Raw genomic sequence first — 18,929 nt, 5'->3', positions numbered from 1 at the left:
TATCTATGCCGATTCTAACCCCGGGAACGCGCTCGGAACATCTGACAATGGTTGGGTAGCCAAAATCTCGACCCAATTCCAAGACTGTTTCTGTAGCCTGTCTGTCTGGCCCCAAATTTACAAACTTGGGCAACCTTTGAATTTCTGCGAATTGAAGGTACCTACACGAAGCCCACAACACAGGGGTTAGTATATAATTTTTATGGAATTTTCTAAACTCATTTAGTGCTCGGAAAAATACTACGATTTTTCATGGGACCCACCGAAAAATGGCATCGGAAAATTTTGAAATTGGTATTGCCATGAAGCTCTCGACGAGTGGAGCACTCCGGTACTCTCGGTTCTCTTGTGGGGTTCACGGTTTGCTAGAAATTTAGCCAAAAAGTTGAAATGGGCTAAAACTTACCGAATAAAAATTGGGCAAACCGTTCGATAAATTTTGGTATTCTTGGTGCCTATGGAAAGCTCTTAAGGTGTAGATGAGGTTTGATATAAGACCTAGTCCGATTGGTGGCCGGATCGGCTGGATTTTGGCCGGGAATGGGAAACGGCGCGTTGCACGAAGAGGAGGTTTCGGGCAACTTTTTCGGCGGCCTGGAGCATCAATCGGCGGTGGGGAGGGGCTAGGGTGGTGCGCCGACGAGCTGGGGAGGCTGGGGCGGTGGCGGTGCGGCAAGAGGAGGAGAGAGGAGAGAGAGAGAGAGAGAGAGAGAGAGAGAGAGTCGGGCGCGCGCGAGGGAAGAAGAAGAAAAAGAAATGGCCGGTCTGATTCAACCACTCCTGTTTGGTCCGGTTCGATTTGACTGGTCCGATTCAAGATACAAAATTTTGAATTTTTACTCTGCCTTGGACAGAAAACGAAGCCCAAAAATTTCGAAAAAATTATAGAAAACTCATAAAAATTCGTAGAGTCCAAATATATTTTTAGTTTTGACACGCGGTCTTTAAATTAATTTTTAAAAATCACCAAAGTTTTATATTTTCAGAAAATCGAACCCAATTTCTAAAATCAAAAAAATTTCAAATAATTTTCTAAAATTTAAATAAAATAAAATATTAATATTTACCCATAAAATAATAAATTTTAAAAATTAGGAGTGTTACATTAATATTCTACTAAAATTAAATTCAAAATTTAAAATTTTAACACCATTTTATTATATAATTAACATACAATTATTCATAAGAGTACAACATAAAATATAATAATTCCTAAATCAATATATATTCTTATCTATGGGATTAACTAAATTAGTAATTTAAATTAAATAATTAATTTATTGTATCTAGAACTTCCAGATGATAAACAATCTCGCTAGATTTGATTAACTTTTTAAGTAGATCAACAACAGATGATCTATGATATTTTGATGTGATTCCTGTCATTCATGGTCAATTTAATGGACCACAAAACCAATTTCAATTTCTTCCGGCAGTCAAAATAGAATAAAATGAGATAAATAAATGAAAGAGAAATATATATATATATATATATATATATATATATATATATATATATATATATATATATATATATATATATTTTTTTTTTTTAATTTAAATTTCAATTAATTTAATCAATTGAATAAAATTACACCTAATTTTAAAAATTTGGCTTAAATTATTAAAATTAAAAGGTTTGTTTAAGATGTAAATTCACACCCATATTTGAAATTTTTACTATATTTAAATTTTACTTATTTATATAAATAAAAATAATAATACAATATAAATTATTTGATATAAGTGCAATACAGGTGCTCCAAAGATTAGTACATTTTAAATGTAAAAAATTAATATTTTATATAATTATTAATTATGATATTAAAAATTATAACTATATTAATTATATTCATTGCATATTTCTTAAGTTTTTTTTTACACCTTATTAATATTTTATTTTATATCTTTTAATATTTAAATTTTAATTTATATTAGTCGAATTCTCGTGCTACGTACGTACGAATAATTATAAAAAATAAAGTTGAACATAAAGTATATTTAGGCATAAAAGAAATAAAAAAATTCATTAAATATATAATATAATAATTTTATTAGGCATTTTGTTATCTTTCAATTTAATTTGAAATAATCAAAGGATATTTGCTTCCTAATTCTGTTTTTCACATATTTTAAATTTTATCTTCCGTTTTATTTTTTTTTTATTCATATTAATACCTTTATTTTGTTATAAATAAAAAATTATACCCATTCTCCTTCTACATGTTACATTGCCATTCATTCATTGGATGAAGATTTTATATAAATTCATAAATTTATATTATAATACTGCTATATATATATATAAATTTGTAATTTATCAAATTAAAATAAAAAAAAAGCTTAAAAATTTCTAAAAAACATAATAATGAAATAATTAAAATTTTCAATATTAAAACCAAAAAAAATGGAAAAATGATCCTATACAATGAGCTTGAGCTTTCAATATTTAATGATATTATTAATATAATCATATTTTCTAGGTCATAATTAATCATAAATAAATATTAATTTTAAACTTAAAAATATTTTAATTAGTGCTTTCTTATTAAATTGAACATAATTGAACAAAAGCACTATTATTAACTCAAATTTTATTGAAATATATCGATCATTAATAATTCATATTTAATTGATACTAAAATATTATCTTCTGTCTCTATAAAGTCATATTTTTTTTTTTATTGAAAATCTATATATATGGTTATATATTTTTTACTAATTAATCCAATATATTTTATGTTATACATATTCTTATTTATTTTTATTACTAAATTTAATTATATATTTTTTTGCTATTCATACTTTATATATACCAAACAATTTTTTACTAATAATTATACGTAAGATTTTTAAAATTAATTCAATACTAAACAAAAGATAGGTATCTCAAAAAAAATTATTTTCTATAAAAATAATATTAAGTAAATATATTTGAAAATACATATTTTTTCTATTAAAAATTTATTCACTAAATAATATTAAAGATATATATTAATTGTTCCATCCAAAAAATAGAAAATAGAGAAAAAAAACTCAAATTATAATTAAAATTTTAAATATTAAAAAGCACCAAAAAAATATAAAATGAATATAATTAAATTTCTAATGTCATAATTAATAATTATATCAAATTATTGATTTTTAAATTTAAAATATATTAACTGATCACAAAAAAAAATAGTAATAATGAATATGATTATAATTAATATAGCACTTAATCATGTTTTTATCTTTGATTATGGAAGATAGTTCTTTTAATGCTCTCTTAATACTCAACCTTTTATAGATAGCTATGCTTAAAACTTTTAAACAAAAGGCCGTTTAAAAACCATTGAAAAATGGGCCAAAAGTCATTTAAGCCCTCATCGTATTAAACAGGCCATTGGGACTCTGTAAGTTAAAAAAAAAAAAATGATAAAATTGCCTAACTTTTTTACAATTATAACAAAAAAGAAAAAAAAAATTATGAAGTGTGTGAATGTGAGTCAAAAAGTAAAGTCTCGGTGTGGAGAAATCAGAGAAAAAAAACCTAAAAAAGAAACAACAAGCTCTGGTTCTCCTCAATGGCTTAGAGAAAGAGGTGGGGATGAATGAATGCTGGAGGTTGAGACAAGTTGATTATTAGTTGGGCTATGTTGGAGAGATGACTTGGAGTGGGTTTGCAAGGCTACTTGCAGAGGAGGTTTAGAGTATGTGTTTCTGAGTGTGAAGACGAGATGGTTGAGTTTACAATGGGATAATGGGTGTACCATTTTTAAGAGCAAAGTTAGGGCCAAGTGAATAGTGGGTCTTCATATTTGGAAGAGCTAGAATGGGTCTGTTGTTGAGATTCTGTGAAAGTAAGGTCATCGATGGTATGAAACGTTGATGGAGGGCGAGGAGTTGGTGGGTGATGGAAGCTGTCTTTGTGTGGAAGCTATGTGAAGAAAGAGGAGCTTTGATGTTGAGCGGGAAGGGCGAAAGGTAAAGGGGAAACGGACGTGGAGCTAAAGTGCATTGAAGGGGGTGAAATGGGTCAAAAGGGTGGTTTTGGTGCCATTGAGAGCATGTTTATTGGATTAAATGTTAGCTTCTATGGGTGTTGATTTATAGAATTAACTAATAAAATTGAACTTTTTTTATGTATTTTTTTGTTTAAACTTGTGGATTCAAATAATTCGTTTAGTTTAATCAAGACTTGAATAACTTTTAACCCATTTCTTAAGGTTTATACGAACCTTTTGCCCATCTTTCATATGCATGAAAACATCTTTTTATTAATAAAAAAATTGATCGAATACGCTATTTTTATCAAAATAAAATTTATAATAATTTAAAATTTTAAAATATTTAATGACATACTTTAATTTTTATAAAATAAAATTAAGATATATAAACTTTAATTATACTGATATTATTGATCTATTTGATTAAAATTTAAAAAATATTTTAATTTTATTTTTATAAAAATTAAAGTGCGTTATCATACATTTCTAAAATATAGGGTGTTAGCAGGATTTTGTTTTACAAAGTTTGTTTCTCAAATTTATGAGAAACATAAAAAAATAATAAAAGAGAATAAAATAGATAAAGCATCAAAACTTGAGGCAAATGGACAAAAACACCACGTGGACTATTCTCGCCCTCACAAGCTCTGGTCTCGACCCCACCTTCACCTTCTCCCTCTCTCTCTCTCTCTCTCTCTCCGCCTCTTCCCTCTCTCATCGTATCATCTCTGCAAAAACGAATCACTAAATGCTGTTTTGCAGACCAAACACAAACCCAAACCGAGCAGAATACGAAGCAGAGTGAAAAAAATTACAACCATGGAAGAGGTCTCAACGGGGGCCATAGTTCCGGCGGTGAAGTCAGAGCCTAGATCATCTGCTTCCTTCGCCGCTGCAGCAGCGGCCTCAGGGGCGCACACCGAGCAGGCGGGAGCGAAGGACACGGGGTCATCAGAGCTGGAGAAGGATTTCCTATGCCCGATTTGCATGCAAATTATAAAAGACGCGTTTCTCACAGCTTGTGGCCACAGCTTTTGCTATATGTGTATAATTACTCACCTCCGCAACAAGAGCGATTGCCCTTGCTGCGGCCATTACCTCACTAGCAACCAGCTCTTCCCTAATTTCTTGCTCGACAAGGTCTGCTAGCTTTGTTTATTTCATTTTAGTTTTTGAAAAATTCTATTTCACTAGTGATTTTTAGTCTTAGAGGTTAGTGCTCTGTTGGTATGGGATGACTTGTGATTAAAATGCTAAAAAACGGTGGTAGAAATTGGCAATTTGTTTGAAGGTTGAAGCATAATTTGTATTTTGAAATGATCTACATGGAAATGTAGCTTATTGTTATACGGTTTCTCTGTACCACATTTGTAGCTATTGAAGAAGGTTTCTGCCCGTCAAACATCAAAAAATGCATCACCGGTTGAGCGTTTTCTCCAGGCACTGCAACAGGTCAGTTGTTGCATTCCAATACTCTAGTAATTTACTCATCTATGCATTTTTGCCTTTCTTTTCCTTCTGCTCTTGCTCTGAGGGTATCCTTTAGTTTTTGTGAATTTGAGCTATTTCTTGTTTGATGATGATTGATGTACAAATTGCGCAAGTGCTGATATCACACTGTAATATAGAAAATCGGGAGAAGTACCAAAATTATTGATTATATAGATTATTTAGACTATCTGACTTATAGGTAAAATAAGAGCTGAAATGTAACCTAACAGATATGCAAATAAAGCTAGTATAGCAAACTAATTAAATCTAAGGTAATAAAAATGCAGTTGAAACTAAGAAGCCAAATTAAAAGGACAAATATCAATGTATAAAAAGGCGATTCCAGAGTTGGGCTTCACACTCTAATTAATCGAGTATTTCTTCAATTAATTCAATGAATGGGTAATTATGACTTTGAAGGAGATTAATTCTAAAATCCTTTAGATTCCCTTTGAGGATATCAAAGTTGTGTTTTAATTAAATAAATTCCTACTTTTGTGGTACTTGATTTAATTAAAACCTATTATGATCTTTAATTAATCTATAAAACCCTCTTATAACTTTATTTTATCCCTAAATCTAAAGCTATCAGTTCAAATCTTTGATTTTCTACAATTAATTTTCAAGTTTCAATCCATCAATTAATGATTTATATTATAACTTGGAGGGATCCTAACACCTAGCAAGCATTAAGGCACAAAGAAATGAATCAAAGCATAAATACTCAATACATTAAATAACTTTAGATCAATACCATGTTAAAAACAGAGTATTACATTCCAACTCTGAAATCTTAACAAACTACTCACTCATATTAATGTTTACAATGAAATCTATAAAGAAAATGGCAACAAAGATGAAAATAAGTATAGGAATAGAAGAACCCATATGAGAATCAGCCTAGATGATGAAATCTGGATTGGATCCCCTCTTCTTCCTTGAATCTAAAAATTCTTTCTAAATTTTCTCTTTCTTTTCTGTTGTGGTTAAAACCAAGAAAAGGAAGGATATATACCGCTAAAAATGAGGTTAAAATGAGGTACAAGAGAGCTGAAGAAGGAATCCACGTGAGTTTTGCTGAGCTGGAACACCTTTTAAAATACACTGTCCAGTGTAGTTGCACGCTTCAGTTACACGGGGTCGTATACCTGCACGCTTCAGGTTTAGAGTAACTTTGGATGAAAATGCTGTTACACGATTTGATACGCGACCTTGTGTACTTGCTCGAGTAACTTTCTGACTTTGCGCTTCATATTGTATCAGCTTGTGTACTTAGGAATCAGCTTATATACTTGCTAAGTTTGCAACTACACGACTTGGTACCGTGTGTACTTGCATTCTTCAGCAGTTGGTAGATTTTTCTTCCACTTCTGTTTCATTGGTCCAATGATTTCTAGAACAGCTAATACTCTTGTCTAACACTATATTATACCTGAAATTAACCCAAAAAGACAAGAAAAACGTAATTAAGTGCAAAATAATGGCAATAAAGGAAACTAAACTAAAACATAAATAAGGCACAAAGAAATGAATCAAAGCATAAATACCCAATACATTAAATAAAATTAGATCAATACCATGTTAAAAACAGAGTATTACATCCAAACTCTGAAATCTTAACAAACTACTCACTCATGTTAATGTTTACAATGAAATCTATAAAGGAAATAGCAACAAAGATGAAAATAAGTATAGGAATAGAAGAACCCATGTGAGATTCAGCCTAGATGACGAAATCTGGATTGGATCCCCTTTTCTTCCTTGAGTCTAAAAATTATTTCTAAATTTTCTCTTTCTTTCCTGTTGTGGTTAAAACCATGAAAAGGAAGGATATATACCACTAAAAATGTTGCCCTAATAGGTTTAAATGAGGTACAAGAGAGCTGAAGAAGGAATCCACATGAGTTTTGCTGAGCTGGAACACCTTTTAAAATACACTGTCCCGTGTAGTTGCACGCTTCATTTACACGGGGTCGTATACCTGCACGCTTCAGGTTTAGAGTAACTTTGGATGAAAAATGCAGTTACACAACTTGATACGCGACCTCGTGTACTTGCTCGAGTAACTTTCTGACTTTGCGCTTCATATTGTATCAGCTCATGTACTTAGGAATAAGCTTATATACTCGCTAAGTTTGCAACTACACAACTTGGTACACTACCCTGTGTACTTGCATTCTTCAGCAATTGGCAGATTTTTCTTCCACTTCTCTTTCATTACTCCAATGATTTCCAGAATAGCTAATACTCTTATCCAACGCTATATTATACCTGAAATTAACCCGAAAAGACAAGAAAAACTTAGTTAAGTGCAAAATAATGGCAATAAAGAAAACTAAACTAAAACATAAAAACATAAATAAAAAGATATAAAGTAACCATATATAGGGCAAAGTGGGTGCAAAACATGCTCTAAATGCCTATGTAAAATGCATGCATCATATTATTCGTTTTGTTTCTTAATTGAATTATAATTTTGTGGGGATTTTGTGATTCCTAAGAGGTCATATACTTGATAGGACCAGAGTAGTATCAAGTATTTCTCTGGATCAAGTGCTTAGAGATGAAGATTTGACAGGTGACTTAAGTAAAATTGTAGCATAATTATTAGTTGCATGGGATCTGTGTGGACTGTGGAGCTTGTGATTTTCAAATCTAGAAAGAATTCATCATAAGTTCAGAATAGCCTTATGAATTGATGGTTGTGAGGTTGTTTGTCCTGCTGTCTAAAATTTGGCAAATTTTTTTTTTCAACAGATTATTCTAATGAGGATACAATTAAACAACTCCATTCTTTGCTGTTAATTAGATGGATTTTTTCTGTTTAATACTGTTAATGTGACACAATCTTGTGATCATTGGACAGGGTTGTGAAATTTCAATTAAGGATGTGGACAACCTTATGTCACTGCTTGCTGAGAAGAAAAGAAAAATGGAGCAAGAAGAAGCTGAGAGAAATATGCAAATATTGCTAGACTTCTTACTCTACTTACGGAAGCAAAAAGTTGATGAATTGAATGAGGTACTTTGCCACGTGTTTGGTCCTATCAATCCCTTCCCATCCCAAGATAAAATTCAGTGATAATCACAATATTCATTGAAAAGTTTCTTAATTGATAAATTAATAGATCTTTTAAACTTTTGTAGGTACGGACTGATCTCCAATATATTAAGGAGGACATAGACGCTGTTGAGAGACATAGAATTGAGTTATACCGTGTTAGAGACAGGTATTCTATGAAATTGTGGATGCTTGGAGATGATCCCAATGTAAGAAAACCATGGCCTTCAACATTAGATAAGAAGAGTGGGGGTGCCATCAGCAGTTCTTTTAGTGCGAGAGGAGGGGTGACTGCAGGGAATCTTCCAACTAAGAAAATGGATGGCAAGTCTCAAGTAAGCTCTCATGGGCTCCAGAGAAAGGATACTTTAAGTGGGTCTGACTCACAGCATAATCAGTCAGGGCTATCTGTGGTGAGGAAAAAGCGGGTCCATGCACAGGTTAGAAATCCTACAGATTTTTATTTCACATTGAGGTTCATTACTGTAAATTTGAGAAATTTAAGTTTTCAATATTTGTTAATTAATGTCAAGAAAGCTAGCACCAGCAGTATTCTTTGTTATTTGGCTACTTAGTGCCTGATCCTACCTCTGCTGGCTTGATCATATCATATGTATTTTTCTGTTTGTGGTGGAAATTTTAGGATTCACATTCAGGAACTATTGCCAGCATGTGTTATTAGAAACTTCTCAAGATCTTTTTACTTTGTTGGATAGCCTTATCAATTAAATATTGCCTTGATAAGTGTTGAGTATATCTAAAATTCGATTATGGGGAACTAGTTCCCTTTTGCTATATTTTTCTGTCTAGATTAATTCTCATTTTCCTTCTATTGCTGCAGTTCAACGACCTACAAGAATGTTATCTGCAAAAGCGTCGACTGTTGACAACCCAACCACATAAACAGCAAGAAAGTGATAAAAATATCATTCATAGAGAGGGCTACAGCTCAGGTCTTGTAGATTTTCAATCTGTGCTGAGTACCTTCACTCAATATAGGTATAGATATCTCTCTTTGTTCCATGTATAATACTTTTGTAGATTGGCGCTCTATCACGTTTTTGTTTTCATTCGCTTGTTCACTCATGATTCATGTGAATTTTCCTTTTGTTCTTCTGAGACAGTCGTTTAAGGGTCATTGCTGAACTCAGGCATGGGGATATATTTCACTCTGCCAATATAGTGTCAAGGTAAGTTAAGCTTTTTTGACATGATGGAAGATTGTTCTTTTTGGTTAAGTTTGCGGTGATAAGTTGCGTTGTTTTTCCATGACATTAAAAAACTTTTATAATATTTCAACTACTACAAATTTACTCTAGTGGCGGTGATATTATGGTTCACAAATAGAAGAGAAGACTTTTCATCCTCTCTCTCTCTCTCTGAGAAGAAAGTTAGAAAGTGGATGACCTGCATTTTTGTGGGAAAAGTGCTTTACGGAATAGACCAAACTCTGCTGCTAAATCTGCTTAAACTCATCAACTGAAAATGTTGAATTGCAGCATAGAATTTGACCGTGACGATGAACTGTTTGCTACTGCTGGAGTTTCAAGGCGAATCAAAGTTTTTGACTTCTCCACGGTAATATCTTGATTTCAGGTTCCCTTTTTCCCTTTCTATTGTGCTCATAACGGCAATGTACTTGAGATAGAAATTATTTTAAATTCAGGATTTATGGCCTACATTTGGCTTATTAGTTTTCTCAGTTTCTGTTACAGTATTTGAATTGTCATCCCTGAATAAAAAAAATAGGACAACGCTATTGCACACGAAATACATATTGAATCCAAACTTGAATTTTTGTGCTGAATAGCAGCACTCTGGAAAATATAACATGGAAAAAATAGTGGTTGGCTAAGTCACTAAGCAGGAAATGGGCTTCTCTTGCCAATATCTCAAAGTACATAGATTTCATAGACATTCTGTCAATCATTCTTCTACTCATAACATATGAAAACAATTAAAGAAGTATTCCATTTAGCAATTTTTTCCTAACTTATTGAAGGCCAATTCTTTCTAAATGCAAGTAGATTTGGTGTCTGCATGTGCTGGGTGTAGTGGAAGGCAAACATAATGACATATGTTCTTATGGAATTTTCTGCACAAATAAACATGTCTTTTTCAAATATGATCTTATTCTGCTCTTTTATTGTTTTATTTATCTTCACCTATGCTATTGCTTACCAGGTTCTGAATGACCCTGCTGATGTTCATTGCCCTGTTGTTGAGATGTCAACACGTTCTAAGCTTAGCTGCTTGAGTTGGAACAAGTATGCTAAGAATCAGATAGCTAGTAGTGATTATGAGGGTATAGTAACTGTTTGGGATGTGACAACTAGGCAGGTACTAATTGAAGTGTCATACTTCATTTCAATTATTTATTTTTATTATAGTGAATTTATTTGTATTCTTTTATCCATTGTGTGTGCGTGTATGTATTTATTCATTTATTTTGAATTGAATTCTATATTTCTTGGAGATTGTCATCTCAATTTGTGTTACTATCATGTATAAACCTCCTCGCAGAGTGTGATGGAATATGAAGAGCATGAAAAACGTGCATGGAGTGTTGACTTTTCTCGTACCGAACCCTCAATGCTTGTGTCTGGTAGTGATGATTGTAAGGTATGGTAAAACTCTTTCAACCAAGTCTCTTTATTTGCTCAGGAATTCGTATTGCGTAGTGTATAACCTGATTGCATTTGAAAAGGACAAAGCAAAGGAATAGTGCTATATATGCTCTATTTTATATTCTGTAATATTGGAATGGTTTTGGCCTAAGGTTGGCCCAGTTATGCTTGTGCTTTAGGGCTATCATAGTTGCATTGTTTCCAATGGCTATTACAAAATTCTATTATTTGCAACTGTTATGCAAAACCTGGCTCAGTGTTTGTGACTGTGAACACCTACACAAGCTTGGCAGTGCATATGGAAATACTTGCCTAGCATAGTTGCCTATCTATTCTTGTTGATCCAGCTGCTTCAATTTGGAAATATAAAATTTCAATAATTTTTGTAGGAAGAAAAACTTATGTATAAAAACCTTTGGTGGTGGTGGGTGGTGTTATAATAGAAAATCCACTTGAGTTTGTAATCCTCGTATTATCATTACTGTTGAATGTGTATGGCCCTGGTATCAACATCACTGCTGAACATGCATGGAGCTTAATAGGTCATCTGTTTGCATGTATTGAATGGTTTTGGAAGGTTATTGAATGCAGATAGTAACTAATTATGCTTGTGCATATTTTCAACATAAATTAAAAAAAGCCATTAACAAGAATGGAAGTCCTTTCTTCACTAAGTAGTTTTAGGAGGGAAAAACTCTTATGAAACATGCATTTGTTGTGGGAGTGAATATTTTGATGGCCCATGTTTCTTTTCAGCAGGTGGAGTGGCCCATTTTCTACTAACTCTACCTATATTTGTGTCTCTGCTCTTGTGGAATAATCAGGTCAAAGTTTGGTGCACAAATCAGGAAGCCAGTGTTATCAACATTGACATGAAAGCGAATATTTGCTGCGTCAAGTATAATCCTGGATTTAGCAATTACATTGCGGTATACTTCTCTCTGCTTCATATCCAGAAACTATGGCACTGGCTTGCCCTCTTTTTAATGTGGGGCCAGTTTAATCTTTTCTCCAGTATTGCTGAGCAAATCCATTACACCAAAGAATTCAAAATTTTGGTCTGAATCTGATGCTTTGAACACTGGTTAACTGTTAGGCATAGAAGCAAGACGTTCTGCTACTTGACATCCACTTTTAAGATTTCTTGGTGTTTGGGAATGCCTATCTTGGATTTTCCCTGGACTTAGTATGAGTGATAAAGGAGCGAGATATCAGTTTTGGGTTATGTTTTGTTTAAAATCTGACCCTTAGATAGAAGTTTATACTCAATGTTATATTGAATGAGAAAGTATGTTTATCAGCTGTATATATGACAAAAATTTCCAGTAGATAGCTTATCAGTTGTCATTATCAAAGTATAATATGTGGCCTCACCCAATGGCATGCACAAGCTATATGCGGCCTAAATGTAGAAATTCTTGTGACCTTTCTGCAGGTTGGTTCAGCAGACCACCACATTCACTACTATGACTTGAGAAATATCAGCCATCCGCTCCATGTGTTCAGTGGACATCGTAAAGCTGTTTCATATGTGAAATTCTTGTCTAACAATGAGCTTGCTTCAGCATCTACAGACAGTACATTACGATTATGGGATGTAAAGGATAATGTGCCAGTAAGTAATATTTTTGAGTAAGCAAATTGGATGGGTACTTCTTTGTGTATAATAAATTCTTTTGTGTTATTTGCTTTAGCCCCAGAAGACTGGCATCATGCATTCTTGGAGTTTCTATATCTGTCACATCAAGGATTTCTTGAAATTATGATGGTGAATGTGCTAAATTGCATATAAGAAAATAAGATCTATATAATAAATTCACAAATGACTACCCTTACTGAAAATTTGTAAACCTGCCAATGGAAGTGGCAATCAGGCCAAGTACGGCAGGTTCAGATGCTGTCTTTTCTTTTTGTGAATTTATTGCAAGTCTTGTTTGCACCACAATTTAATTTCAATATTTTAGCACGGAAACAGGTCTTCTTTTTGCAATTATCCTTTTTTTTTTATAAATAATTTGTTTTAACATTTGAATTAATTAATTCAAATGTTTGTGATAAAACTGAAAAAAAAAAAAATTTTTATACTTTGATACTTTCCATGCACTGCCAGCAAATTATCTTTGTTGGATGAATTATGTGGAAGATGTGCATGCAATTGGAAACAATATGGAGATTTTGGGATTTTCTTTAGTATATGTTGAAGGGTAAAGGTCGCCTTAACTGTCTTTGTTTGTTATTATGTTCTTAACTCCTGCGTTCATGATTTTGGAAAACTCTTCCCCACCCACCTCCACCTGCAAACGCATCAAGAAAAAAAACCTTTTCCACTTTTGATACGATGGTTAAATGGGAGATTGATTAGCATTGATTTTATTCTTTTTATTGTTTAAATAATGTATTTGAAAGAAGTTAATAACCATGCTGAGTTCTTGACTCATTCTATTTGTGATGCTGACAGGTTCGTACCTTCAGAGGCCACACAAATGAAAAAAATTTTGTAGGCCTCTCAGTAAACTGTGATTACATTGCATGTGGCAGCGAAACAAATGATGTTTTTGTCTACCACAAGGTTAGCTATGTATGAAGCAGCTCTTTTTGCATTCTTCTTCCCCCTTGTTGCCCATCTCTTTTCCTATATACAAGTTCAATCAAATGAAGTTTGGAATTTACTTTGCAGGAAATCTCCAAACCTGTTACGTCGCACAGATTTGGTTCACCTGAAATGGATGATGCCGATGAGGATGCCGGATCTTACTTTATTAGTGCTGTCTGCTGGAAGAGTGACAGCCCTACGATGCTAGCTGCAAATAGCCAGGGTACAATTAAAGTATTAATTCTTGCAGCGTAAATAAATTAACAAAAGAAAAAGAAAGAGAAAAAGAAAAGGAGATTAATGTATTTAAACTTATGGGTTCTATTGTCTATGATGATTGGTTATTTTGCTGTATATATCATTGGATTGGAGCATGAATTAGCGGATCTGTAGGTCTGGTTCCATAGTTCTTGTCCTTTTTTTGGCAGATAATTGTACAAGTTTTTCACTACAGGATGTAATCATTCGAGGTTTGATTAATGGCATTTTTAACATTACATAGCTGAAATTTATTAAGCAAAGCTCTGCTATCTATTTAATAGCCCATTTTCTCTAGGAAAGATGCAGTCGCCTGAAAACATAAAATTGCTTCAATCTCTGTGGTTTATGGTTCAAAGTAATGGTATGATTTTTAAATAATGCCTTTGTTTTATGTTTAGTGTTACAGTATCTGTGGACTTCCATCTTATATTTCTGCGAAATTTGAATGACAAATGTTGAGAACTACCAATTTTGCATGTTAACTGTGGATTGGATATAGAGAAAGCTTGTGCTCCATTTTTGCCACATGATATGCATAGAAGTGAGTTTATCAATTCACGTGGACTAAACTGTAAAGAAGTGTTAAAATGCAAGGACTATTTAAATGGTTTATGTAAAATTTTATGGATTAAATAAGCGTAATTATTAAATTATAAGGACTTGAGGCTTCAAGAAAAATAATTTTTAAAGTGAAAACATTTTCCATTGTTTGGTTGTGACGTTAGATTAATAATATGTATTTATATTATGTATGGATAAATATTTTTATGTTTTAATAAGATTGTTAAAGTTTAAAAAAATTATTTATTTCTTAAAAATAAGAAGTTATTTAAAAAAAAAAATTAATTTTTTTATTAAAAATGTATTTTTTATTGACTAATTTTCTTGAGAGCTTGAAGTACTTAAAAAAATATAACAGATCCTTAAGCGTGGTAAATTAATTTCTCATTTTGAAAGGCTTCCCTGTATTTGAACAAACATTTGAACTTAGTGGCGGAGCATGGAGGGGCAAGGAGAGTCCTGGCCATCCTAAATATTTTTATAAATGTTTTAATAGATATATTAAAATTTAATTGTTTTAATTAATTGATCTCTTCAATTGGTTCTTCCAAGTATTTGTATAAAAGTTTTTGTTAAGATATGCACCATAAATGGCTAGGATATGTGTATCTGCAGTGATTGATAGACAGTCAAGGTATGTACCTTTTTGGCTGTTGATGGGTTTATACAACCAAGGTGGGGCCTGATTGCCTCATGGCCAGATTGATAGACTTAAAGCTTGCTTTGTTGCAAAGGGCTATACTCAGATCTTTGGACTCGATTACAGTGATACCTTCTTTTCTGTGATTAAGATTGCCTCAGTTCGCCTTCTTATTTCCTTAGCTGCCATCCATCACTGGCCACTTCATCAACTGGATATCAAAAATGCCTTTTTTTGAGGAAGTTTATATGGAGCAATCACCAAGGTTTGTTGCTTAGGGGGACTCTGGTTTGGTGTGTCTCCTATGGCGTTCTTTAAATGGCTTGAAACAATCTTCGAGAGCATGGTTTGGACAATTCAGTACTGTAGTCCAACAATTTGGAATGTTTAGGAGTGAAGTTGACCATTCAGTATTTTTCCCCTACAATGGCCATGATAAGTGCATTTATCTCGTTGTTTATGTTGATAACATTGTTATTACAAGAAATGAATATGTTGGGATCTCAAAACTTAAACAACACTTGTCCAGTCATTTTCAAACTAAGGATCTTGAGAAGCTAAAGTATTTCTAGGGGATTGAAGTTGCACAGTCCAAGACAGGTATTGCCATTTCTCAAAGGAAATATGCTTTGGATATACTGACAGAGATGGGTATGTTAGACTGTAGACACGCAGATACTCCTATGAATCCAAATGTCAAACTTGTTCCTGGACAGGGGGAGCCATTGGAGGATCCTAGTAGATACCGAAGATTGGTTGGAAAACTCAATTATCTTACAATCACACGCCTAGACATCTCATTTGCTGTAAGTGTGGTCAGTCAGCTCCTTCAAGCACCATGGAGTAGTCATTGGGATGCAGTTATTCAAATACTCAGATATATTAAAGGAGCTCCAGGACAAGGCCTATTATATGAAGACATAGGTCATTCACAGATTATTGGTTACTCAGATGCAGATTGGGCAGGTTCTCCTTCAGACAGACGGTCTACTTCAGGATATTACATTATGATTAGAGGTAATTTAATTTCTTAGAAAAGTAAGAAGCAATATGTGGTTGCTAGATCAAGTGCAGAAGCAGAATATCGAGCTATGACTTTGGCAACTTGTGAACTTATATGGTTGAAACAACTTCTCCAAGAGTTGAAGTATGGGGAACTTAAACAAATGCAACTAATCTGTGACAATCAAGTTGCACTTCACATTGCCTCTAATCCAGCGTTTCATGAGAGAATGAAACATATAGAGGTGGATTGTCATTTCATCAGACAAATGATTGAATCTGGGTGTATTGCTACTAGCTTTGTTAACTCAAATGACCAGTTAGCAGATATCTTGACAAAATCTCTCAGAGGCTCTCGGATTGAATATATTTGTAACAAGTTTGGAGCATATAATTTGTACGCTCCAGCTTGAGAGGGAGTGTTAAGATATGTATCATAAATAGTTAGGATATGTGTATTTGTAGTGATTGTGTAAAGCTATTTAGGTGCTAGAATCGTGACTATAATTATGTATTTAATTAGGATTGTATTTCCTATTTAGTTGTCCTGTACAAATTATAAATTGACACCATTAGCTTGAGTGAATAATCAAACTCTTCAATCATTCTCAATATTCTTCTTCTGTTCTATTTTCTCACAGTAGTTATTAAAATTCTTAAATAGACATAATAAATTTTAATTTTTCATTAATTAGCTCTTACAAATTTTCTATTGGTACTTAATAATTTATAATTTATTTATTATAATTTTAAATTGTAATGTCAAAATTACTTGATTATCGTTAAATACGAGTGTATTCAATTATTATTAAATTTTTATATTTACACATTAAAATTTGATCGGTAAACGTTAAAATATCCGTATACTAACTTAAGCTTAATTAAAACAAAATTATTCATTACGAAAATAAAATTATTATATTAAGAATATTTTAAAATAAGAACAACTTAATTCTAAATTATGTAATAAAAATAAGTATCCTGTTTAATTCTAATTTATTTTTATGATGATTATTGAATATAATATCGTAATGTGATTTATTATTTAATGAGTAAAGAAGATTGTCATTTTATTAAAAAAATAAAATTATTAAAAACTAAGCTAAACTAAAAAGTATCACATCAAAAATATAAATTATAAAAGAATACAAGTTATGGTATTAAATTAACTTAACCATTGAGTTTATCCTAAGCTAATCAAAGGAAAACCCTTTAACTTAAGATGTGTTAACTTCATAAGCAATTTTTATTCGGTACAACTATTATACATACAACAGTTTAATCATAATCGTTAATAATGGTGGAACTCACGTGGGACTTGCTATAATCAAGCATAATTACTTATCTTAACTAGAAAAGGGAAAGCTATAACAACTATGACATCAGAAAGAATTCCTTGCAGACCACCATCAATTCAAACCTTAATGGTCTCATTCAATGAATTTCTTGTTAAGTCTGCTTTACTTGTAGATCCTCTCATTACTTAGAAAGAACAACTTGGCCTACAACTTTTTTTAGGTGATTTTTCATCCATTTCTTTTTTTTCTTTCTTTCAGAATGAACCAAAAGGAAAAGTTTCCCTGTCGTTTATGGACGATAGGAAAAGTTTTACCATTGGTTTGTGAACGACCGGTTTCCCTTAAAGGAGGGAAAAGTTTCCTTCGATTGCAAACAAAAACTCTGTAGTCGTTTAACTGAAAAAGAAGAAGAATTTCTCTTCCAAATTCTCTCTTCTTATACCATATAATTTCCTTCCGAATTTCAAAACTCAAATATCAAGCATATATATGCATTCTTCAAATTTACATGCAGATAAAACCATAGCCTATCACCTCAATCATTACAATAAATTTTAAATTTTGTAGAGAAAATAGATTAGGTCCAGTCCATTTTCTCTGCTTGGTGTTAGAGTCCACTTTACTTCAATTTTGAGCCACTCAATGATGTAATTGTCTACAAATTTCACACTTTATAAGTTTATACTTGAGGTGAAATGAAGGAGTATGTTGTATCACATTAATTTGAAATAAAGTATTTGTACTATATATAAAATTTAGATAAATCTCCTAGTTTTTAAGATGGAGTTAGGCTTGAGAGTTAAGCTCGGTCATTTATACTCATTGTCTATATATATTTTGAGGAATCAATGTTGTATATTTTAAAAAATATAGTATAGTATAGTTAAATTAGTTAATTTTTTGAGGGCGCTAATGCTATAAAAATTTATTAAATATAAATAAAAAAAATAATTTTAATATTTTACATTATCTAAATCATAATAAAAATATATATATAAATTTTTTTAAGAGAGCCAATAGTTAAAATAAAATAATTTTTATCCTAAATATATATGTGTATACAAAAACATTTTAGAAGGGTTGGAGGGCCAAGTCCCCCTCCCTCCGCCTACAGGTTTTACCGTTTTACGCTGAAGTTCTTCATGCATTAGTTTGTGGCCTGTGAAGCAGAATTATTGTAATAACTCCAGACTAGAGGTCTCAATCAGAAGTCCTTGCCTAATCAGTTACTATATATTAAAATGAGCTAGAATTCATAATTTGTCTTTACTATGTGAATATCTTTTTAGCTTTATCTAAATTGCTTACCTTTTCATTCTCATCAAATTTTTTTTTAATATATCTATTACTATTGGCCCATCTTACGTTCACATTCCTAGATCAAAGACCGGCACAAAGCTCCTAAA

General features: G+C 32.2%; 1 protein-coding gene across 2 annotated transcripts; it reads left to right on the top strand.

Annotated features, from left to right (window-relative positions):
- Nucleotides 1-4,668: 4,668 nt before the first annotated feature.
- LOC110635039 (E3 ubiquitin-protein ligase COP1) lies at nucleotides 4,669-14,269 on the top strand. Of its 2 annotated transcripts, none has more exons than XM_021784228.2 (13): nucleotides 4,669-5,129; nucleotides 5,364-5,441; nucleotides 8,347-8,502; nucleotides 8,628-8,981; nucleotides 9,383-9,540; nucleotides 9,666-9,731; nucleotides 10,041-10,119; nucleotides 10,726-10,881; nucleotides 11,065-11,163; nucleotides 11,993-12,097; nucleotides 12,604-12,783; nucleotides 13,627-13,746; nucleotides 13,846-14,269. In XM_021784228.2, the coding sequence occupies exons 1-13, from the start codon at nucleotides 4,809-4,811 to the stop codon at nucleotides 14,014-14,016; spliced, it is 2,043 nt and encodes a 680-aa protein (XP_021639920.2). In that variant the 5' UTR covers nucleotides 4,669-4,808; the 3' UTR covers nucleotides 14,017-14,269. The 2 variants fall into 2 exon arrangements, with proteins under 2 accessions (XP_021639920.2, XP_021639928.2); XM_021784236.2 differs by having other exon boundaries at nucleotides 4,671-5,129; nucleotides 13,627-13,737.
- The last annotated feature ends 4,660 nt before the right edge of the window (nucleotides 14,270-18,929 follow it).

Source organism: Hevea brasiliensis, chromosome 7 (assembly GCF_030052815.1).
Source record: "Hevea brasiliensis isolate MT/VB/25A 57/8 chromosome 7, ASM3005281v1, whole genome shotgun sequence".
NCBI classification, from domain to species: Eukaryota; Viridiplantae; Streptophyta; class Magnoliopsida; order Malpighiales; family Euphorbiaceae; genus Hevea; species Hevea brasiliensis.
The sequence above is the reverse complement of the archived record's forward strand: the minus strand, read 5'-3'. Positions and strand labels throughout refer to the sequence as shown.